Genomic DNA, 20,972 nt, shown 5'->3' with positions numbered 1-20,972 from the left:
GGCATTTATGCTGTATTATATACCATACGGTCGGTCTCTTGGGGTGTCAAACATTATGTCAATCTTGATTAGGTTGCATTGGTGATATTTTGGACACCTCGTTGACACTGACACTGAGCGAGGACAAAACGAGTTAAAATTGGATGAGATAAAAGAGTTAAGATAAGGAAATTTGTTATTCGATTACAACGATTCCTGAGTGCATATTGGACAATGCTTTAGTCCCAAACATTCCATCATTGGGAAGCCTTGGGAAGCCTTGGGAAGCCTTGAGAAGCCTTGGGAAGCCTTGAGAAGCCTTGCCTCCAGACTACGTCGACATACCAAGTCAATTGGCTTAACCCGGACTACGTATCCTTGTCTCAACCTACGTCGCAGCACTGTGTTCTTATTTACAGTAAAAGAGGTGAAATGGGTCAATCGACTCTTGATTCAACAAATTGGATGCATGGCCCAAATGATCCAAGCTATCATCACAATATTTCCTTGTCTACCCGGGGTATCCTTCAATTTTATAACATAATGTACATGATTGTTATACAAATGGTCTCCCACCACAACATTCTCAGACTGGCGTCTTGATAGCCCCGTCAGGAGTTGGGTCTTCAGCCTCAAATTTCCTTGGAATTAGACCTTCAGCCATGTCGATGGCACCTTGCATGTCATTTTTGTTGAACAGGAACAATCCTTGAATAGCAGCAGCGCTTGTGTGCCGGTTAGAAGCTTGACCGTCCTTGTATTGTCCAAATAAGCCGAGTTCTTCCAGCCGTTCCAAGAACCGTGCCCGACCCGAGTGATCCTGGTCAACATCGCCATAAAAGCGATCCCACATCTGTGTAGCTTGATACTTTGTTGCCTCGCCAATTTTCAGCATCAAGTCCACTCGACCTGGTCGGATCAACGCAGGATCTAGGCGCTCAATGTGGTTGGTAGTAAGAAAAGCGATGCGCTCTTCACCGGCGGCAACACCATCGAGCGCATTGAGAAGACCTGAGAAGGTGACATTGGCACCGCTGTATCCATCCGTGTCCCGCTGTCGACGATTGACAAAGGCAGCATCCGCATCTTCCAACAGAAGCAGACTTCTCTTGGGCAGTTTTGTGAGGAGGTATGCCAATTTATCATCCGTCATACCCATTTCGCTGAGATTGATCATGGCGACACTAAAGTCAAGCTCTCCCGCCAGCGCTTGGATAAAAGAGCTTTTGCCACTTCCTGGAGGCCCAAACAAAAGGTATCCTCTCCGGTAGGGAATGCCTCGATCAACATACCACTGTTGCCTTGACAAGAAATCTTTGACATCGCCAACTATGCTCTCCTTGATCCCCTCGTCCAATATGACTGAGCCGAGCGGCCTCTTCTTTCGAGCATCTCCAAGCGGACTCCATTCAAGCCCGCGCGCAGAGTAAACTACCGTCTTTCCTTCGTTGGCTTTTGCGGCCAATTGGTGCGCCTCTCGAAAGAGGTCTTCAAATACATGTCGATGCGCCCAGAGGGTGGTTAACTGGACAATCTCATGCGGCTCTCCGGTATTCATGTTCGCCGTATTGTGTTTCTCCCTGTTGACCGAAATGAAAGCCTTGCCAAACTTGACAATGTGGCGTCCATATCCCGGCTGAAGAAAGAAATGAGCGTTGATAGGCCCGCCTGCTCCTGGTCCTCTTGAAGCTGTCGCAGTCGCCACTGACAGGTTGTGAATCCTTGTGAGCCGCGAGGCAATAAAGCCCGGCGTCTCACGAGGCTGTGACAGCCATGCGAGGATCCAGGGATATGCCGGATCTTGTTTGCTTATCTCAACATTGACAAGAAGCCGGCGGCGAGCAGCTCCGAGGACGACGATTGATCCTTTGCGGGCAAACGCTGCGGCAGCTCCTAAGGAGGCGAGGCCGATACCTCCGGCGAACAGAGGATTATCGAAGAGCGCATTGAAGTTTAGCACTGATGCAGGTGATGGTGAAGTAGACATGCCGAAACCTGGCTGAGATGGAACATTTGTTGAATCTCGATGACCAGAAAAGAAGTCTTCGCTATTTGGGATGACTAAGCAATACAGTGCCAAAATGTGCGAACCTGCACCTGAGTTTGCCACCCTGCGAATATGTCTATGAGAAAACAGACTTTTCAAGTCATCATGTCAACTTGGAGCCAATGGAGATAACATATTGAGGCTAGCGGCAGGTCAGGATAATGAAAGACTAATGATGTCTGTAAGTGATTAAGTCTCCAATAATGAGATTATGAGCGGGAAGCAGCTCAGTGATACGGCCTGGTGAAGACAGAACATAATAGATATCTTATATGAATGGTAATAATAACCTCAGCTGTTAATAATTCGGAGCCCTTCCGACTTTGAATCCAAATGTTTCCGAAATCGGACACGTTTCCGTAAGATCTTCATTAATGAGCAAAATCCGTTATTTTCTGCAGAGAGGCGCTTAGAAACTGGAAGCGCATGCTTCCATTTCTGGAAGACAAGGCTCACGATTTAGCCCAATTTGTATCTTCTCTATGTATAACAAACGGAGCTATCGCACCATTTTCTTGTCCTCTACTGACTTCGGGGATTCTTTTGGTGGAAGATATCGCGTTTACTATGCCCGCACTCTCATTTATACCTTGATTACCTAGGTAGTAATGGTGTAAATCCCTCGGGCATTAGCCGAGCGGTTAGTGTTCCGAACCATACATATAAGCAAGTGCACTCGAGATTCAATTCCAGGTGCAAGAAAATCTTGAAAAAGGGGTTTTCATAACCTATGGTACAATAGGTGAACTTTTTGCCAACTACCATAGAATCAATTTCTTTTTCCTTCTCCCCCCTCCCCTTTTGTTTTTTCTCTCTCTTTTTGGGTGGCGTGGTGCATGTGTTCCTGGGGGTTTGGCGCCGCCTTGCGCATGAGGTTGTCGACGGCGATGCCCAGCTCCGACTTTTCTGTGGAAAAAACCCTGAAGCTCCGCGATCAACCCGCCGATGCCGTCACTGACGTTGTCGAGGTGGAGCACCTTTGCCAGAGCTTCTTGCGTCGCGGTCTCAGCGGCTGCGGACAGGAGCGTGTCGAGGATCTCGGCTATCCAGCCCTGGATCTCGCCAGGCGGTTCCTTTGGGGCTTTGGAGGCGTCGTACGACACCATCACCTCCGCCGCTGAGCCGGGAGAGCTGTTGCCAGAGTCTCCTTCGAAGTGAGCGGCACGGATCCCAAACCTCCAGTACGCTCTTCACCGGCCCGGCGATGTTGGCAATGTTGGTGCGCTGCTCACGCGCGTAGTCGGCGGCCAGCAGCCGGGCCTCGACCGCCGTGCACTGGTCCGAGATGGCCTTGAATGCCGAGAACCTCTATGATGGTGTTGTCGACAGCAGCAGTCACAAAAGCAAACGCGGAATCCAGCCTGGCGTACCGGCCATCGGGGGGCGGCTCTGTGCTGTAGCCATCGAAGGGGGCTTTTCCCAGGTCGTGCATGGATTGAAAGCTTCTGCTGGTGCTGTCGAGCCGCTCCCGTGGCGTCTTGATGAGCGAAGACAGCCCAGCCATGCCCAATCCATGCGCCTTCGTGCGGCATACGTCCTCTAGCGAGCATGTCTTGGGCGTCTCACTGTGAGGCCTCGCGTACTCTTGCGCGAGAAGCCAGGTGTCTGCGATGGTCTGGTCGCGGCCCTTCCTAAACTCATCGATGGTGCGGAGCACGTCTTCGAATACGCCAAAGATGCGGGTGGTGATGGGCTCAGGGAGGACCGTTAACCGTCGCCTCAGGGAACGTCGAGCAAATAAATTCGATCGCCATTAGGATCGGGTCGATGCCGCCCAGCAACTCAACGAGGTGCTCCCCAACGTGCAGAGACTCCTAGCTGTATGCTGCAAAATCCTTGTCGGCTTGCTTGGCCACCTTCAGCATTGATTTGAAGTAGGCCTCGGTGGCCGTGATCTCCATAGTCAGCGTCGTGAAACTCTGCAGCGAATTCGTCAAAGTGAATCGACTTGCCGCAGAGTTGCGGGTGGTTCTTTACATCACGTCACAAAGTATCCCTCTTTCGAAGAATGTGTCCAAGAAATATTTTTGCCGCTGGAGGCACCTATTGGGCTAAAATGTGTATCGGCATACTTGAATACATTCAACAGGTCAATTCGGGAGCATTGGTCGCATAAGTTCGGTAGATAATACAATTTCGCCCGTTTGGCCACCAAATTTCTGTCCATGGCAGGCAATCTACCGACAGTGTACTTGGAGTTCCGGGTATGTCTTCTTGATTCCCGACGAAGGACTCAAAAACCAAGTTGAAAATAATAAATTCGGGAAAAACTGAAGTGATATATCCTCCAGTATGTGTATCTTATCAATCTCAACGGATGCCCATAGTGGCTATGTCAAAGCTCCCACGATATTAACCAGTTATGACTGGTCTTCGCTGTTGGTGTGCCAGCCTTATGGCTAAGTCAAGGTGGACTCATGATGGTCAAAAGCCGAAATATCAGGCTCTGTTGTTCCTAAAAGCTATTACAAAGCTACAATCAGGCGTGGATGAAGCAGAAATGCGTTTAGCGAGATGACATTCTTATAAACGGAGAGCCTGGACCAGCGTGATACGTTTTTAGGGTATAATTGCTGAGACTAGAATTTCCTTGCTGGTTCTTGCATAGAAAGAAAAAGGGTATATAGTTGGAGGAAACTTATTTTCCCAATAGCAGTAGAGCTGCGATACGATATAATATTCTCCAATGCTGAGGATAATCGTCGAGATACGGTACTATTATCCTATATGAATGGCAATAATGAATCAGTCGTTCAACAATTCGGAGCCTCTCGGCTTCGAACCCGATAATTTCTTAAATCGGATGCGCTTCCGTAGCTCAGTTGGTTAGAGCTTCGTACTAATACTAGACTTAACCGTCTAGCCTTGGTAATGCGAAGGTCGCAGGTTCAAGCCCTGCCGGGAGCAAGATGCCCCAATGCGTTATCCGGAATTGGAAATTTCTTTTTTGCATCTTTTGTTTGACAAATTGTCTTTGCTTTGATGCGTATACCTCTTTGTCATATACACGTTGCTGAATCAAATATTTTCTCTCTTTTTTTGCTTCATTGCCTCATCATTGTCTGCGAGCGAAACTCACTCTTTACGGCTCAATTTATTATATAGTCGGTCCTGCTCCCCGCCACTAGTCAAATATTTGATCCTCATGAAGAAGAAGAATGTGATGTAATAGCGGGGATTACTTAAAGAAATATTGCTCTGAAGTATTGAGGAGATATATATTTAGATATAGGTCGAAACAAAAACGGCATTGAAGGAGAAATGGAATAATAGGACCAATAGCTATAATAAAATACAACAGAGCCTGGACTTGTGACTGTGAGCGAGTAAAGCTAAGAACAGCTGGATAAGATGCAAAAGTTCTTTGCATTTATCGATAATAATAATTGATCTCATTGTTAAAATCCGCCTCTTCGAACAGCTCTTTTTTTATATGGGTCGCCCCTCTTGCTAACAAGACTTCTGACAAAAGCGCCCGTGACTCGAAATCCATTCGTTTCCACTGCTCTTCTGCGGCACCCATTTCTTTTAGAACTTTCGAGAGCTGAAATTTTGTTCGTGCTAACTCGGGTTTGCTCGATAAGGCGCTGTATGCATCATGGCAAATACCAAGAAGCTGCCTAAATAAAGCGTAAGAAAGAGTTGGACCATCATAGTGCGTGTAAATCTGCTCGTCCCTGTCTTACCTTGCTCGTGAGTATTCTCTAACTCGTTGGCACAACCACCCAAGCCGGTAGTAACACGCCAATGTCTTTATGTGACGTTCACCCATGGTACATATATGGAGTTCTAAGCCCTCAGACATCAACCTCATTGCGTCCACAAAGTTATTTTCATATGCTCGAATGATCCCTAAAGCCGATAGTGCCCAGGCTGTCCTGTTCTCTTTCTCAGCAAGTAATATCAATGCGTATAAGGTAGAATGACTTACAGTGAAAACCGCTTGCCGACCTCGGCTTCGCGTCTTTTACAAAGACTCAGACACTGCTTGAAACAGGATGCGGCCATGTCTAACTTTCCAACCACCCACCAACATCTTCCGATATTGAGATAATTCAGGGCAAAGCCATATATTTGCTCAGCTTCGTACTTACTAGATCCCTTTCTTATTTCCAGGGCTCTAGAATGCATATGAATTGCAGCTTCAGGGTCTTCTAAGGCCAAGACAACGCCGACATTCATTGGGCCGTTTGCTCGATTTGGGTGATACTGATCCATAAGACCCTGTTCGACCGCATTTTCGCGGATATTCATAGCCTGTGTAGCCAGCTCAACAAGATTGAGCCCCTTGTCCGTTTCATTGCTATAGTATAGTTGAACAGTATAGAGGTCAGCTAGGAATTCAACAGGAACAGCTTGCGGTATCTTCCTCAGGCTATTGTAATCGTCGAAGACGGTGGAAATAAGGGTCTTGCTGATACTGAACCGGCCACGCTCACAAAGGTACCTGCCCGGCATATTGTCAGTGCAAATGTTGTGAACGCAAAGAAAATGAGAGAGTTATTAACCAGGCGCATGAGTAAATCAGCTCAATAGACTCAAACGACGGAGCGAGAACCCCGCGTTTCCTAAAATCTAGGTAACGGTCATGAAGGGTAAGAACATGTGGCTGAAAGACTTCACATTCAGCCCAGTCTTCTACCATATGGTCTCGCGACATTTTGTGTAGTGGGAAAGATTTTCTGAGAAGCCAAACCGCAGTCTCGAATGCCTTCTGTGGTTCAAAATCTGATCGAAGTGCTGCATCACGTACTAAGCGATGCAGACTGATGCATCTCTCTGAGCCCTCGTCGTCTGTATTAATATATATGAAAGAGGGTTGACTTAACGAGAAGAGAATCTTTTGTCGCTTGATAGCGCTAGAAAGATAGGACACTTTCCCATCAGTCGACAAGAGTAATCTCTCAGGGATTGAGTCGGGATCAAAAAAAGCCACGGCTGTGAGAATCTCCCGGGCCTGAGGATCTAGTTTTGCCATATGGGATTCGATTGCTTTGGCGACACTCTTCGTATACCATGGGCTATCGACGCACAAATCCTGAAGCTCGTCGTCGGCAGCAGGCTCAGACTCCAATTGTTCGTAAAATCCATCCAACGTCAACGATGCCATCTCAATAAAAGACGTCATATGGTACATATAGAGTGGATAGTACGCAAACCGCTTTGCTAGGTCGGCTGCTGAATCATCGTCGATGTCTCCTTGTATTTTCTCTTTCAATCTTTTTTTCACAAACTCAGTTCCTTCATATGGAGATAGCTGAACAAGCCGATGGCTGCGGCTCGTAGATGTCACCGCTGCCACTCCTGGAATAGGATCTCTACTGGTGATGAGTACTGAGCCGCAGTGAAGATCTGACCAGAGAGGGTTTAAGACTTGAGCATTATCAACGTTATCCAATATGAGAAGCCATTTGTATTCTAGATAGCTTTAGTGATTATTTTCTGATGTGTTTCTGGGATTCTTACTTGGATTAGGGTTCTTGAGCCACGTCATTGCTGCCTTCACAATGTTTTTTTCGTCTTCTATTATGGTATCCCTCACTAATCCCAACGACTGTGCGATTTTGTATAGTCCTTGGTTAAGCTTCTCTTCGCTGTCAGAAGATATCCAGAAGACGTGAGTAAATGCTAATTTTTGACGATACCCAAACTCAAGGGCAAGATTGGTTTTTCCAATGCCTGGAAGTCCATGAATCACAAAAATCTTTGAGGAATATGAGGCTAGTTGGGAGACTTCTCTTGTTCTTAATTTCCTTTTGGGTACCAAGAAATCTTGGATATTAGAGAGTGTTTCTTCTCTCCCAGTAAACCATCTGTTCCTGGGATAAGGGATGTCAAACACAATTTCTCGTTGGATATCAACACGGATTGGCGCAGTAAAAGCGCTGATACTCTCGTCGATAGTTTGCAGACTTTGAAAGAATTCTTGGCCGTCAATGCGTGCCTGAGCAAGGCGGCGGCCGAGATAATGGACGTTCGCTACAGATACCAATAAATTCTCTCTGTCAATGAATGTTGCTTCAAAACAAGTTCTCTATCCCAAAACTGCTTCGCTATATGATAGACATAGAAGTGATATATCTTACCTGATGGCTCAAGCAAACTGAGTCCAGATGAGAAGGTATCAGAAACGCCGGCAGTCCTTTGATGGACTTCTTTCATGTCAGCTATAACAGTTTCCCGGGAAAGCTTTGTAGCTACTAAGGGCTGTAGTGAGATCTAAATAAAAGCTCAGCAATCTTATTCCTTGGGGCGAGACACCCATTTCAAGAATATCACTACTCTACATTACTTACAGATGATTTCTGCATCTCGTCTATGTCACGACGCACTTTCGCATGTCGATCCTCCTTTTCATTATCCCATCGATTCTTTATGACCTCAGTAGAATCGCCAACCCAATCCCGGATCGCCGTAGAAATAATCAGATATCCAGGTGCATTTATATCCTTAAACTTGCACATATTGGAATGAGTCGCCTCTATTCCATAATATGTAGCTCCCGGAAGTGGATTTCCTGCCGAAGGGCCATCTACTACTAACGCCCTAACAGGTACTAGTTGTAAACATAATCTCACGAAGAGCAGGATCACACAGAGCTTACCTTGTTATCTTTAAATCGGTTTTGTGGTTCTCGTGTACCATGTGTATCTTGAAACGCTCGTAGATGTTAAGAAATTGGTTATTGATCTCCCGGAGCCGCTCATTATCCCGTTTGAGTGTTTTTAGCAAAGCGGACTCAGACTGGAATATCGACCTCGGAATAGTAATACGGGATGCTTGGTGAATATAAAGACCCAAATTGGCGAGAATGGACCCCGCGTGTGGTGTACCAAGGAAAATAATACCATACGTGGATACGTATATAGAGCGGAGATCCCCATGATCGGTGGCGCGCAAATCGTTTGAGTACAACAAAGCGCGTTTCACCAGGATACCACCAAAGCTATGCGCAACCCATATTATAGGATTTTTGAAGCAAGCGTTGCTCTTGCGATACACTGTGAGATTAGTCACGAGAGTTTGAGCGTGTTGCAAGATAATATTGTGGCTAGCGTGCTGGTCTTTCCCCCGTGAGTAAGCGTCAGCGTTGTAGCCGTATACAAGTATATTGGCGTGTTCATCTTGAAGAGATTTGGGAAGTAATTCGACAGGCCAAAACGTCCCATTTTTGGCTGTCCACGTATTCCGGGGGTGTCCGTTGACACCGTGGACGAGGACGATGTCGGCTTTGGCGTTGGGGTGTGTGAAAACACCAGTGATTTCGAATCTCGAAATATTGGGCATTTCTGGTTCCTAATTATTGAGACCAATAACTTGTAAGCAATACAACAACGCCAATTTAGTCTAGCAATTAGGAAAGAGAAGAGCGGTTTGAAACGAGGTATCAATGATACAAGATGTCACGCTACTTAACAGCTGGTAACCGGAGTTTACGTACCATGTTTGTAAGATTTGACAACTGATCTTCGCATGAATTGTTCATTGTAGATTTAGGTTGATTTCGATTCTATGCGGTATGGATTCTAGTAAGTGTATACTGGCAAGCGAAACATTACTCCGATAGCGACTTGCACCTCTCGCTATCTACATTCAATCTGCTACCACTGTAGTCAGGTATGAAACACTTTTCTTTTCATCGTTTACAACAAGGTAAGTACTGAAATACGAATAGTATACATGGTGTGACCACATATCAGTAACACCATTGTTTTTCCAGCTGAGTATTGACGAGGTCTTACGGACGAAGTAAGGCTTCACCGCTTCGCGTCAAAAGTCTACCACGAACATGGGTGTGAGCACAAGAAAAGCTGATACATCTCGTATATTTTTAGAATTGTAGGATGTAGCAGAACCGGAGACTTGTTGGAATACATTGTAGGACAGGTGTGGATGCTATAGCCAATGGAGACCAATATTTGGGTTACAAAGCATAGGTGCAACAACATAGTTACACTAGGTACGCATCGTGATCACCAAATATTATATTAATTGCCCAATCATCATCAGACGCGTAGCACGTTCAATTTCGGAGACTTTATTACGGTGCTTTATCCTGAGGGGTAATGTCAAATGGACTTATCACATGTAGCTGTCTCTATGTACTTCGAACTACCTATATCTACATGTACCTAGATATGTTGCCGTTTGCATGAGCAACACTGAGAGAATGTAATATGTACAAGCCGAAGTTTTGGCTAAGCAAATATCTCTTCCAATACGTACAATGAAGCCTGTACACTCACATACTGGACTCTGGACTCGCTAGAGTGACAATACACATGTAAGATACTTAGAGAATTAAGGCTATAAACTTACGCATAAATACCTATGTTATGCGGTATCCTATGTATATATATATGAGGAGCGGGACTCACCGCTTTTCCTCAACTTACGTCCCTAAATTCCATTTTTATATCGATGTCTTTGTGAAAATTGAAGCAAAAAAAGGTAATTTACAAGACTTCCTACTCACAACCTCTGATCGATCTTTTCTTACTCTACATCTAGACCTAGGCCACTGCTACGTTGATAAATATGTCTCACTACCAGAATCTTTCTGAAGACGTGGATGCCCATTCTCTCGCATGGGATACCATAAATCGTCCTGAAAGAGGGCCTAACTATCAACCGTGGCGAGAATTCTGGCCTCCTGTTAATGCCGCCAACCTTACTCGCGCAGAGTTGAAGGCTAAGCCTTGGCTGGTATGGAAGAGAGACGCATCCAACCCTAACGAAAAACCGTGGTATCATTGGTGCAATATATTTGAAGGCGAAGTAGACGTCCCTTGCAAGAATACCGAATCTTTCGATTGCCGATATTGCAATGGAAAGGGATGCGTATGTCCCTCTATCTTTTTCTATGGTTATGCCAGCTACATTATATTAACTATATCATACGCAGCATGTTTGCACCACTGTCGCAGAGGGCGGTTAAGGTAACGATATAAACACTATTGGGCTAGAAGAGATAGTTATACTTTTGCTAAATATAGATAGCTCAGACAAGTCTTTTCTAGTATAGAATAAAAGAAACTACGATCATCTTTTCAACGTTGTGAAATGTTTTCTTATCACAGACGTGAATTTTCAGATGCCTACCGGGTAAAGAAAATAATTATGCTTTTACAGTTTTGTTGTAAAATGTGAGAATTAAGTAGATCTCAGCTGTTCCTGATAAATCATTCCACCAATATTTTGGCATGTATCTAAATCACCAAGTCCTGACAAATGGGATAACACTCAACCGTAAGAAATATACCTGTGTCTGTTTAACAATAGAAGTTTCAAAATCTAGAAGCGCCCTCGTCTTATCTACTTCTTTCCAAATTTGAGACATTCATATAATTCGACTTACCTTTTAATTGCAGTAGAGAGATATCGCTCATTGAATTATAGTCGAAGGCTTAGAGTCTTCTGGTCAAGTCACTGTGCACCAACTCTATGGCAGCAGCTTGACATGGCCAAGGCACATGCTATGTTGTAATCTTAGAGATCGAATAAAAACTCATGTATTGATATAGAATGACAAAGATGTGAAGTGTCTACTAGATTCCAGAACACTCGATAATTATTAATAGAAGACGAATGCTCTTACTTCTACACTCTCTCTTCTAGGGTTGTTATCCCCTCGATGCCCGTAAGGGAACGATACGTGAGGTGCAACTATAAAATGTTAGCCACATTAGAACCAAATTTGTTCTTTGATGTATAAATCATTCAGTACATTGCGCAATCTCTGGGCTTATCATCGATTCCGAGTCAAAGCACTTGATCATCCATGCTTCCTCAGCTCGTTGTTTATCAATGAAGTAAAAGCGATGATTAGGATTCGGCCAAAGGTTGTATGTTTCACCTAAATAATCAGGGAAAATGATATCGGTGGGAACTCGGTCTTCGTCTTTGACAGTCCTGTAATCGCAGACAGCTAGAGGGGAGTCACAGACTGGACCTCTCAGTGGTTTCCAAACACTATTTTACCATCAGTCTGATGTTGCTGCCTACTTTGACGTTCAAACGCTTTCAAGATCACCTACTTGACGATCTGGAATCGATTTTTCGCATACTTCTGAGCGTATTCGGGATGAAAATGCTTCAAGCGCCTGTAGGCAGCATTGATTGTTTGGTCTGTCGATTTATCAGGAAATGTTCTCCAAGTGGAGCAATATATTAGTCCATTAATTATGGCCTCCTTACCACCATGAACTGCAGCAAATGGCTGAGCTTTCCCCGGGGCTCCTCTAGATCCAAACGGAAGAGTAGGATCTTTGCGACGGACCTATATGATTGGTTAACCAATGAAATATAGGAGCACTAGATGAAGGCTAGTATACCTGAAAATCGAACGGGAGAACATCTATAGCCCCTATGTTTTCCTTGAGAAATTGTTTTACCTCTTCGTAATATCGCCCGACGATGATATCAGTTGACGCAAATTCATCGTATGAGAGAGACGTGACAAAGTTTCCTAGCTGGAATCCATGCTTGTCCAGTAAGAATATTCGCTCATGTCCACGCACATCCGCTATAGCGACGGTTTTGCGTGTATAGCACACATTAGTTTGCTTTACCTTCGGGGACCAAGAGGCCTCCACTGGGACATTGAAGAAATACGGCTTCTCGGCGTCGTACTGGGGACTTGGTTTCATGTAAAAAATGCTGGCATTGTGTAGAGATGGCTTTGAGCTGTCAAGCTCCCATTCTTTGTCTAAATTCGTGAAAAGCGATAGCGATGAAACGTCTGTGCTCTCGCTGGAATGCTCGCTGGCTGCTTCAACCTCAACAGGCTTGAGCTCCATGTTTCTGGATGCTGAGGAGACAGATATGAAAGAGGTGTGGTTTGGAATGTAGTGCCTGCGCTTTGTCCCCGTGGAGATGAAAGGTAAATGTGCACGCCGGAGGAAATATGAAACCATTCACTTTGATCCCAATCAGTGCGCTAGCCTATTGCATGAGGTCGATGTTACCAACGTCTACTCCTCTTAGTGTTGCTCTGTTGGTCGGACGGCTGGCCTTGCTCTTCTTTGTCAGGAAACACAAAGCCAGGTAAGGTATACATGCATTCGTATATGCAGGGGCCGCCAATTTTAGCAAAGCCTGGTGCTGTGCGGCCCGTGTTACCAACCTTGAGAATTCATTTTCGTATTAATATAAGTATACGGGTACGTGAATCCATCTGTGTCACCACCACTACATATACTGACGTGTACCCAAGATACATCACCCAAAAGCACACCGTCACATACTCTCACCACAGAGCCTCAATTTTCTGGGAGTTCTGATGCCCCCGCCTTTTCTTCGTCATTGAGCACCTCAGCTTTTCTATCTTTCCCAACTTTTATTCCATTCCCATAGCTGCAGCTGCAGCTGCTATCACTTTCCCCTCCCTTCTCGCACAGCCCAACGTGAGAGTTTTAGTCCATGAGATGGCTATATTGTCAGTACTACTCGCAGCAATATTCACCATCTTCTACAGACAAGCCATGGCTAGAGAGGTTGTGTCGGCAGTTGTCCGAGTCGGCGACATTTCTTACTACATCCACCCTTTAGCTCCTTCTGTGAGGCCTGAATGCGTCGTGCAGCTCGAATCATTTGCTGATGATCCATAGGACTCTCACCTTGACACACCGACGTTTGACCGCGATACGGCTGCCGAAGCGTGCACCATTCTTACGATTGATCATCACTTTCCCAACGCGGCTGAGCTCCAAACCATCTTGGATGATTTCAGCACCAAAGATGACGTCTGGTCGAGGGATTTCATTGGGACCATAATAGTCCAGACAACCGACATCGATCTTGAACTCACAGAAAACGACAGGGATATTCTTCGCAGCCTTGGAGCTAACCATATACGTCTCTTCTACAATGGTGCAGCGGAAGTTCAGCTTCCCCAGGGTCCTTATTTTGTGCATCACGGTCAACTTTACCAAGCCTATCGGTTGTACCCAGATACTGCTGATGCCTTTATAGTGGCCACAGTCCCAGATGATGGAGATGGGTGAGTATTGAGCTTGAAACTTCTGCCTGTTGTGGCCAGAGCTGATTACTGTTGAAGCTTTCGATCCCTGGGTGTTTCTGCGTACGGAGAACAGTTTCCATCAGCTCTCACTGTCGCCGTACCCTCTCGCCTATATTACACCAACTCTTGTGAGAAGCCGTACGCGGGCTTGCGCATAGCTATAAAAGACATTATAGACTTGAAAGGGCTCAAGACTGGAGCTTCCTCGCGTGCCTACACCGAGCTCTATCCACCCAAAACAGAAAGCGCGGAAACAGTCAAGCGGCTCATCGACTTGGGCTTTGTCATAGTTGGAAAGCTAAAGACTACACAATTTGCTGACTCAGAATGGCCAACGAGTGACTGGGTCGACTATCATGGACCTTGGAATCCGCGCGGAGATGGCTATCTCACGCCCAGTGGAAGCAGTGCTGGCAGTGCTTCTGCCGTATCCACGTATAAGTGGCTTGACATGTCCTTGGGCACAGACAGTAAGATACATTATTACTGTATATCAATAGGCGTTTGCTAACTATCTTCGAGCTTTGGGGAGTATCAGATCTCCTTCCGCGGCTCAGGGAATTTTCGGAATGAGGCCCACGCTTGGAGCCGCAAACACCACCGGCTTAGTGCCGTACAGCTCGTATGTTTTCAGCGGACATCTATGAACTTATATTTGCTTACATATTTATCACCTAGCAATTGGGATACGATTGGTGGATTTGCCCGAACGGCAACGGAGTTCAAGACTCTCGCGCAAGCACTATACGGCTCGGCGGAAACGCAGGGCAAGATTTACGAGGTATGCATTTAATCCACGGCTTCTCGTCAACCGCTGACGTACTTACTTTCAATAGAAACCAACTAAGCTAATCTACTTGACCGACTACTGGCCAGTTAACCATGAAGAAAGCCAAATGGTCATGGAAAGTTTTATCGTACGTGTTGAGAAGTTTCTGGGTGTAAATCGTACGAATATCAATCTCGCAGACACATGGAAAAGAACCCGCCCAGAAGGGGCCGACGAATCCATCAGCAGATATTTTCATCACGCCTTCGACTGGTCTGCCAACCGCGACCAGTGGACAGGACTTCTTAAACCGTTCATCGAAGAATACACGGATAAGATGGGTAAACCACCTATCCTCAACCCCCAGGTTCGATTCAAAGTGTAAGTAGGATGGCTGCATGAAATTGATTAAAATATCTGACTGCTACGCAGGGAATATACACCGACAGTAACAGAGAAGCAAAAGGCAGAGGGTGAGAGACTTCTCAAGACATACCACGACTGGTTCTATGAGCATATCATGCCGCCTACCAAGGATGGCTACTCCAGCAGCATCATCGTTCTCCCTTGGACAAATGGCGAGCCAAACTATCGGGATACGTATAAGATGGGGCCACAAGAGTTTACAGGCCAAGGGTTCTTTTTTTATAATGTTGGTCCTTATGCTCAATGTCCAGAGCTTATTTTTCCTGGTAAGTACATAACAATTAGATGATCGGTTTGTTCTTCAGACTTTCCCAGGATTTACTAATCTATGATGTATAGTTGGCTCTACGCCATATGACTCAAAGTTCACGCAACGGGAAGAACAACTTCCTGCCGCTATTGGATTCATAGCTGCTAAGGGCAGCGACATTATGCTAGCTGATTTCGTTAGTAAACTCTTCGAAGATTCATACGCTGTCATTGAATCAGACCAAGAACAAGCCCGTCTTGTTTAGTAGGGTAGACAGTTTTAGTACATCGCATGGTGCTCGATAGCCCATAGGGCCGCCACTTGAGTAAAAAATTTCCGTAGGAATTTATAAGACCCGTTTTACAGAGTCAAATATTTTTTCTCTTTCTATTTACTTCATTATCATGTTCTGTTGTTTCCGAACCAGTCTCCACACGTACTTAAATACCCCCCAAATTATTATACTCCTGCCCCTCTGCCATTATCCAAGCATCTCATCGCTAATACCCATATCCTTCTTCCATGTTAAAAACTCTCTTGATGTTTCTTCCGAACCTGACGTGGCTCCCCTTCTCACCAACGTGCATACGAAATTGCGATAATCCCCCGCTCTAATAACTGCCAAATCTAACGGAGTCAGTTGCTCATCATTCTTGGCGTTGATGTCAATCTCCGGGCTAATGCTTAAAAGTTCATCGAGCATTTTGAGCATGGTTTCTTCATCGCTCTCGTAATAGGTCCATTGACACAAGGTGTGCATTGGAGTATTACCGTCTTTTCCCTTTTGTAACACCGCTTTCACGCTTGCTTTCTTGTCATGTGCAACAAAGTCTTGTACAAGCTCAAGGTTACCGATATACAACGAGTGTTGTAGCGGCGAGAAGTCAAGCGAGTTGTATAAAGTGGTGCTGGCTCCCTTATCGAGTAAGATCTTTACAATATCCCTGTACTTGTTGCGAACAGCAATGTGTAATGGCGTTTGGTTACCAGCCTCACTAACAGCATCGATTTTCGCGCCCACTTTTAACAACTGTTGAAGGATATTGAGTTCATGTTGGGAGACCGCAAGATGCAATGGTGAATATCCATCTTCGTCGACGGCATCAACGTTGACCTTGGCTTTCAACAGTAGTTGTACAATTCTATCGCTTCCTCCTGCAACCGCACCAAGTAGGGGCGCGTATCCCTCTCTTTTGTCAGCATAGACATCGGCACCACCTTTGATCAGCAGTTCAGCGATATCCCATTTCTTCTTGTAGATTGATATGAGCAATGGCGTTTGTCCGAAATCGTCCAGTGCGTTAACATCAGCTCCAAGTCCACGTAGCAGCTCTATAGCTTCGGATGGGCCATGCTCTGCTGCTATATGAAGTGGAGTTGCTTCGTCTTTGGCTTTAGCCTGAGCATAAGAAGTGGCTGTAGCTGAATCAGATTGAAGAAGTCTCTTTGCAATGCTGAATCCTTTTGTCCCAAGACTAAGCGCCATATGTAGTGGTGTTCTCCCATCCTTTGCCGCAGTCGTAACGTTTGCACCCTTGTCCACTAAAAGTGTAGCGATTTCAATTGTACCATCTGCCAGGGCTTGATAGAGTGGCGTGCGTCCTTCTAGATCGGTTGCTTCCTTATCGGCACCATTTTCTAGAAGTAGCTGTACAGTTTCCACCTGTTTAACTGCTATGTGAAGCGGAGTTGAGCCATCCTTTGATTTGGCATTGACGTCCGCGCCAGCGTTGATCAACAAAGGGATAGCTGGCAGAGACTTGTTTTCGATTGCGAGATGCAGAGGCGTACGGGAATCATTATCGCCGATATTGATATCTGCTCCGCAATCTTCAATGATGCATGTGAGTAACTCCTCGTGGCCATAAATCGCGGCCAGGTGAAGGCAGGTCCAACCAAATCGATCCTTGAGGCTAATGTCATCCTTTAGTAGCCAGACTGAGTCCACGTCTCCCCTGACCGCAGCCCAGTGAATTGGATGCCTCTCGTTGCGATCCACGTGGACCACGCCCTTTCCAGTATACTTTTGGCGCCCTGATTTGACCTTATCAACCAGCATTTGCAGAATATCGGCATTTCCACTCCGAACAGCACAATGCATTGGTGTGATTCCATCATATCCGGCAATCTCAATTGGAGCATCGCGATCAAGTAGGATGTCCACTATTTTCTCGTTGCCCACAAGACAAGCATGCTGCAACGGCGTCCATCCCATAAAGTCTCGAAGGTTGAGAGCTTCTTTTTCCTTACGGAAAACTATGCGCATATTGTCAGCTTGTAAGTTGGCAGCATAATGAAGCGGCGACCAGCCGAAGGCGTCTGTCTTTTCGAGCTTTTCAAAGTCCCAGAAATATAGAGTTTTCTCCGACTCGACTTCTTGCATGAACTGTTGGTGATCAGCCGTGATTTGGAAACTCTCTGGTAATGATCTCATGTTGTCTGCTGCAGGACCGATTATTGTATTAAAGGGCATAGCATAGTGCCATTCCTTCATTAGCTGCCTCGTCGGTATTGAGATATTAGCTTGCTTTGTGAATCTGTCGTCCTTCAATTTTGTCGTTAGAATGTTCAATTGCTTGGTAAGTTCCTCTTCCTCTCTCCCTTCCGCCTTTTGAAGCACAGATTCATGACGCAGCCTGCTGAGGAACCCTAGACACACAGCTATGGCCAATGGACCAGACGATTCCTTTGCTAGATCAAATTGTATAGCCAAATCGAGAAGGGAAGTACAGCTATCAACTAATTTTTTCCATTGGCATGTTCGTTCATACCTTTGTGCTTGCTTTGTAGCGTCGTCGATGACATTCTTGATGTTGCTAAGTTTCTGCTCGAGGCTTAAGGGTACAATAAGATCGAAGTATATATCCGATAGCGTCCCGAATCCGATCTTCTCCAGCTTCCTGGCCAAGTTGGAAATGGTGTCGTTTTTAATTTTCAGTTCTTTCCAGTCCTCTGTCATCTTGCTATAGTTCATCTGCTGTATGCTCGACGCGCTTGAGATGGTGACTTCAGGCATCTTTGCGACTGCGCGTAAGAAGGAGAATAGCAAGTCCTTAGAGAAAAGCCTTTCTTGTTTTTCTTGGCACTCAAGAACAAGATACTCCGTATCTGCTCCGTCTTCGTCTGTAGACTTATCGGGTGGTCCTTCTGAAGTGAACCCCACCACTGTCGTGCCGGTCTTTTTCTTCTCATCTACCTCAGCTTTTGTTTGTGTAGACATCTCCGCGATGACTTCTGGCATCCACCAATGAAGATCTCGGGACAAGCGCTTCTGATGCTCACTTGATCCATACAGCCGCAGCTGGTGAGGCTGATAACCACCAGAAAGTTTCGTAGGTGAATTCGAGTACAACCATAGCGAGAGAATGGCTTCGATCCTCTCGCTTCCATCTTTGACTTGCCACTTCATGTCTTTGTTCTTCACAAGTTCTATATCGACATGTTCGTCTCTTTCATCTCGTAACCCGCTATAAATTGCTGGAATGCTCCACACATGATTTTCTTCCGGCAATTCTTCCAGAAATGTTTGAGCAATGGCTTCAATTGCAGATGTTAAACAGGCAGCCTCTTCACGGACCGGACTTTTCCACTTGGAAAGCTTTCTTAGTTCTTGTCGCGCCACCATCATCTTATGTGCCATTGATGTTTTCTCAATCTGTCGGCTATTATCATCGACCAGCTTCAAAGAGGGATATGTCTGCTTGTCTCCGGTGCGGACACGCCACCTGGGAGAGTTGTCCTCTTTCGAAGCATCATTTTCCGTCCCTTTGCCAGGAATATCGCCAAATATCGCCCAGGGAGCTGATTTTATATCTCCAAAGCTCAGAGCAAACCAATCCAACTCGGATTTTGACTTCAAGCGCGTGCGAATCGGAGATTTTCCGAGCCCACGTCGAACAATGACCCTTATAATTGTCACCACAATTGTAATGCCAAGTTGTAAGACTGATGCTGTCCAATTTAGTCCTCTCATTCCAATAAATTGTCCAATGAATCCAACGAGCGAAATGAGAGCACCGGTAAATGTTACATTCTCCAAAATTCTTTCCCGAGTCTGTTCGTCCTTCTCCTTTGTATCTTCGACATCCTTCTCGCTATGGCCCGCGGTGGGATTCTCTTGCACGTTTTCCCTGATATTTCGGCGGGACATTGTGATATATTTTCGTTTCCTAGTTGGGTAGATTGCAAATGGCCTAAAGACTTGCTCGGCCACAGTATGATGCTTTTGCAACCATACGATAAAAATCTGATGTTTATCCGCTTTATAACACGTCTCTGCTGTGCTCTTTTCAACGACCCACGCGCACATAAAAAGACCGAGCACCAAGAGAAGGGTTCCTCCAGCGGCACATGGAAAAGCATAGTCGACGACTCTCTTGCCATCCTTCAGGAATTTGCCCTTGATAGGCTGATGATAGGTGATGAAACCAAAATATACAAGGGCACCAAGTTGTAGTATCACGCCGATAGAGGCTGCAAGATAGATTTCGCCTCGTTCGACTCTATCGTGGCAATTGAGGAGAAGGTTCGGTGCGCTCTCATCAGATTCAACAACAACAATCATTTCCTTCTTGTCTGTCTTGTCAGATTGCGAAAGCCCGGAATATGTGGTGCCGGTATCAGTCTTTCCAGAGTCAGTCTTTCCCGAGGTCGTCTTGCTAGAATCGGTCTTGGCAGTGTCTCTTTTTCGAATCACAGGAACACCGCTGATCACGGTGGGGTTCTTTGTGCTTTCAGGTGCAATGACCTCTATTTGAGTGCTGGTGCTGGATTCATTTTGCTGACCTCCGGATTCTAGATCCGTCTCGAAGGACGACATAGTTTGTTCTCTTTTTATCCGTGGTCGATTATGGGAAGATGAAGCGGAAGAACGCAGCAGCTTTCCGCAGCTACGCTTTATGTTATTCGAAAACCGTGCTAGAATTTTTTTAAACGATCTCCAAGCATATCTTGGACCAGCAGTTTCTCCAATGTATGTTAGCAGGCGGCCGAGAAGCGGGTATGAATGCATGAACGCTTACCGATCTTCTGGAGAATCATTTTATTCTCTACTTCCTCCAGTTTCTCATACCGAATATGAACGTCCTTTTGAGATAAAGAGTCGGGATTACTCCCGTTTGGCAGAAGGCAGATGAACTGATATATATCGGCCGATCCCGGACATCTGACGACGCTGTGACCGTTCCAAAGCTCGCATGCCTCCTTGGACGTGGATGACATGACATCGATCTCTGCTGCTGAGAGATTTTCTCTGGCTCTTCCAATAAACGACTTCAGCCATGCCGGGCCGGCCACTCGGATAGCGCTCACGACAGTGGTGATTGCGCCAATCGGGGCGACGGCCAAGAGTATGCAGTCGGCGATGCCCATGGCTTGGCTCATGAACTGCATGACGACCCGTTCGCCAAATAGCGCAATAATACTACAAACATGTGATATTAGTATACCTAAAGTTTGAAAGACGAATAGTAGGACGAGC

General features: G+C 45.8%; 8 protein-coding genes and 1 non-coding gene across 9 annotated transcripts; 4 read left to right on the top strand and 5 right to left on the bottom strand.

Annotated features, from left to right (window-relative positions):
• Positions 1-360: 360 nt before the first annotated feature.
• Positions 361-2,080, bottom strand: M431DRAFT_511708 (hypothetical protein). The gene has a single exon (XM_024919712.1). It carries the CDS (start codon positions 1,964-1,966, stop codon positions 566-568), a length of 1,401 nt encoding a protein of 466 aa, XP_024770474.1. The 5' UTR covers positions 1,967-2,080; the 3' UTR covers positions 361-565.
• Positions 2,081-2,862: 782 nt separating this feature from the next.
• Positions 2,863-3,569, top strand: M431DRAFT_485503 (hypothetical protein; the record flags this gene model as incomplete). Its single annotated transcript, XM_024916290.1, has 2 exons — positions 2,863-3,120; positions 3,267-3,569. 2 exons carry the CDS (start codon positions 2,863-2,865, stop codon positions 3,567-3,569), a joined length of 561 nt encoding a protein of 186 aa, XP_024770473.1.
• Positions 3,570-4,833: 1,264 nt separating this feature from the next.
• On the top strand, positions 4,834-4,933 carry M431DRAFT_t163. The gene has a single exon. It is a non-coding gene; the product is annotated as a tRNA-Ile (tRNA).
• Positions 4,934-5,281: 348 nt separating this feature from the next.
• On the bottom strand, positions 5,282-6,871 carry M431DRAFT_511704 (hypothetical protein). The gene is made up of 4 exons (XM_024919711.1): positions 6,535-6,871; positions 5,958-6,473; positions 5,713-5,904; positions 5,282-5,646 (listed from the first exon to the last, which is right to left on the bottom strand). Exons 1-4 carry the CDS (start codon positions 6,684-6,686, stop codon positions 5,397-5,399), a joined length of 1,110 nt encoding a protein of 369 aa, XP_024770472.1. The 5' UTR covers positions 6,687-6,871; the 3' UTR covers positions 5,282-5,396.
• A 1,433-nt stretch (positions 6,872-8,304) lies between these two features.
• On the bottom strand, positions 8,305-9,313 carry M431DRAFT_94507 (hypothetical protein; the record flags this gene model as incomplete). The annotated part of the gene is made up of 2 exons (XM_024924597.1): positions 8,305-8,572; positions 8,631-9,313. The coding sequence occupies 2 exons, from the start codon at positions 9,311-9,313 to the stop codon at positions 8,305-8,307; spliced, it is 951 nt and encodes a 316-aa protein (XP_024770471.1).
• Positions 9,314-10,426: 1,113 nt separating this feature from the next.
• M431DRAFT_523489 (hypothetical protein) lies at positions 10,427-11,073 on the top strand. Its single transcript, XM_024920547.1, has 3 exons — positions 10,427-10,477; positions 10,538-10,867; positions 10,932-11,073. Exons 2-3 carry the CDS (start codon positions 10,565-10,567, stop codon positions 10,962-10,964), a joined length of 336 nt encoding a protein of 111 aa, XP_024770470.1. The 5' UTR covers positions 10,427-10,477; positions 10,538-10,564; the 3' UTR covers positions 10,965-11,073.
• A 455-nt stretch (positions 11,074-11,528) lies between these two features.
• On the bottom strand, positions 11,529-12,898 carry M431DRAFT_123601 (hypothetical protein). The gene is made up of 5 exons (XM_024912201.1): positions 12,361-12,898; positions 12,224-12,305; positions 12,064-12,154; positions 11,754-11,998; positions 11,529-11,692 (listed from the first exon to the last, which is right to left on the bottom strand). Exons 1-5 carry the CDS (start codon positions 12,823-12,825, stop codon positions 11,601-11,603), a joined length of 975 nt encoding a protein of 324 aa, XP_024770469.1. The 5' UTR covers positions 12,826-12,898; the 3' UTR covers positions 11,529-11,600.
• Positions 12,899-13,509: 611 nt separating this feature from the next.
• Positions 13,510-15,758, top strand: M431DRAFT_485499 (hypothetical protein; the record flags this gene model as incomplete). Its single annotated transcript, XM_024916289.1, has 8 exons — positions 13,510-13,584; positions 13,636-14,027; positions 14,085-14,518; positions 14,571-14,670; positions 14,727-14,829; positions 14,885-15,198; positions 15,250-15,509; positions 15,583-15,758. The coding sequence occupies 8 exons, from the start codon at positions 13,510-13,512 to the stop codon at positions 15,756-15,758; spliced, it is 1,854 nt and encodes a 617-aa protein (XP_024770468.1).
• Positions 15,759-15,974: 216 nt separating this feature from the next.
• Positions 15,975-20,869, bottom strand: M431DRAFT_19612 (hypothetical protein; the record flags this gene model as incomplete). The annotated part of the gene is made up of 2 exons (XM_024913265.1): positions 20,515-20,869; positions 15,975-20,458 (listed from the first exon to the last, which is right to left on the bottom strand). The coding sequence occupies exons 1-2, from the start codon at positions 20,861-20,863 to the stop codon at positions 15,975-15,977; spliced, it is 4,833 nt and encodes a 1,610-aa protein (XP_024770467.1). The 5' UTR covers positions 20,864-20,869.
• Positions 20,870-20,972: the final 103 nt, after the last annotated feature.

The sequence above is a fragment of the Trichoderma harzianum genome (assembly GCF_003025095.1).
Source record: "Trichoderma harzianum CBS 226.95 unplaced genomic scaffold M431scaffold_13, whole genome shotgun sequence".
Taxonomy (NCBI): Eukaryota; Fungi; Ascomycota; class Sordariomycetes; order Hypocreales; family Hypocreaceae; genus Trichoderma; species Trichoderma harzianum.
The sequence above is the reverse complement of the archived record's forward strand: the minus strand, read 5'-3'. Positions and strand labels throughout refer to the sequence as shown.

Excerpts from the sequence above, each read along its gene's own strand:
- M431DRAFT_511708 (XM_024919712.1), bottom strand. The coding sequence starts at position 1,966 with ATGTCTACTTCACCATCACCTGCATCAGTGCTAAACTTCAATGCGCTC.
- M431DRAFT_123601 (XM_024912201.1), bottom strand. The coding sequence starts at position 12,825 with ATGGAGCTCAAGCCTGTTGAGGTTGAAGCAGCCAGCGAGCATTCCAGC. Across the intron at positions 12,306-12,360 it reads TTCTCCCGTTCGATTTTCAG|GTCCGTCGCAAAGATCCTAC; the intron begins GTATACTAGCCT and ends CCAATCATATAG. Across the intron at positions 11,999-12,063 it reads AATCGATTCCAGATCGTCAA|TGTTTGGAAACCACTGAGAG; the intron begins GTAGGTGATCTT and ends ATGGTAAAATAG.
- M431DRAFT_523489 (XM_024920547.1), top strand. The coding sequence starts at position 10,565 with ATGTCTCACTACCAGAATCTTTCTGAAGACGTGGATGCCCATTCTCTC. Across the intron at positions 10,868-10,931 it reads ATTGCAATGGAAAGGGATGC|CATGTTTGCACCACTGTCGC; the intron begins GTATGTCCCTCT and ends TATCATACGCAG.
- M431DRAFT_511704 (XM_024919711.1), bottom strand. The coding sequence starts at position 6,686 with ATGTCGCGAGACCATATGGTAGAAGACTGGGCTGAATGTGAAGTCTTT. Across the intron at positions 6,474-6,534 it reads CTGATTTACTCATGCGCCTG|GTACCTTTGTGAGCGTGGCC; the intron begins GTTAATAACTCT and ends TATGCCGGGCAG. Across the intron at positions 5,647-5,712 it reads AGAGAATACTCACGAGCAAG|GCAGCTTCTTGGTATTTGCC; the intron begins GTAAGACAGGGA and ends CGCTTTATTTAG.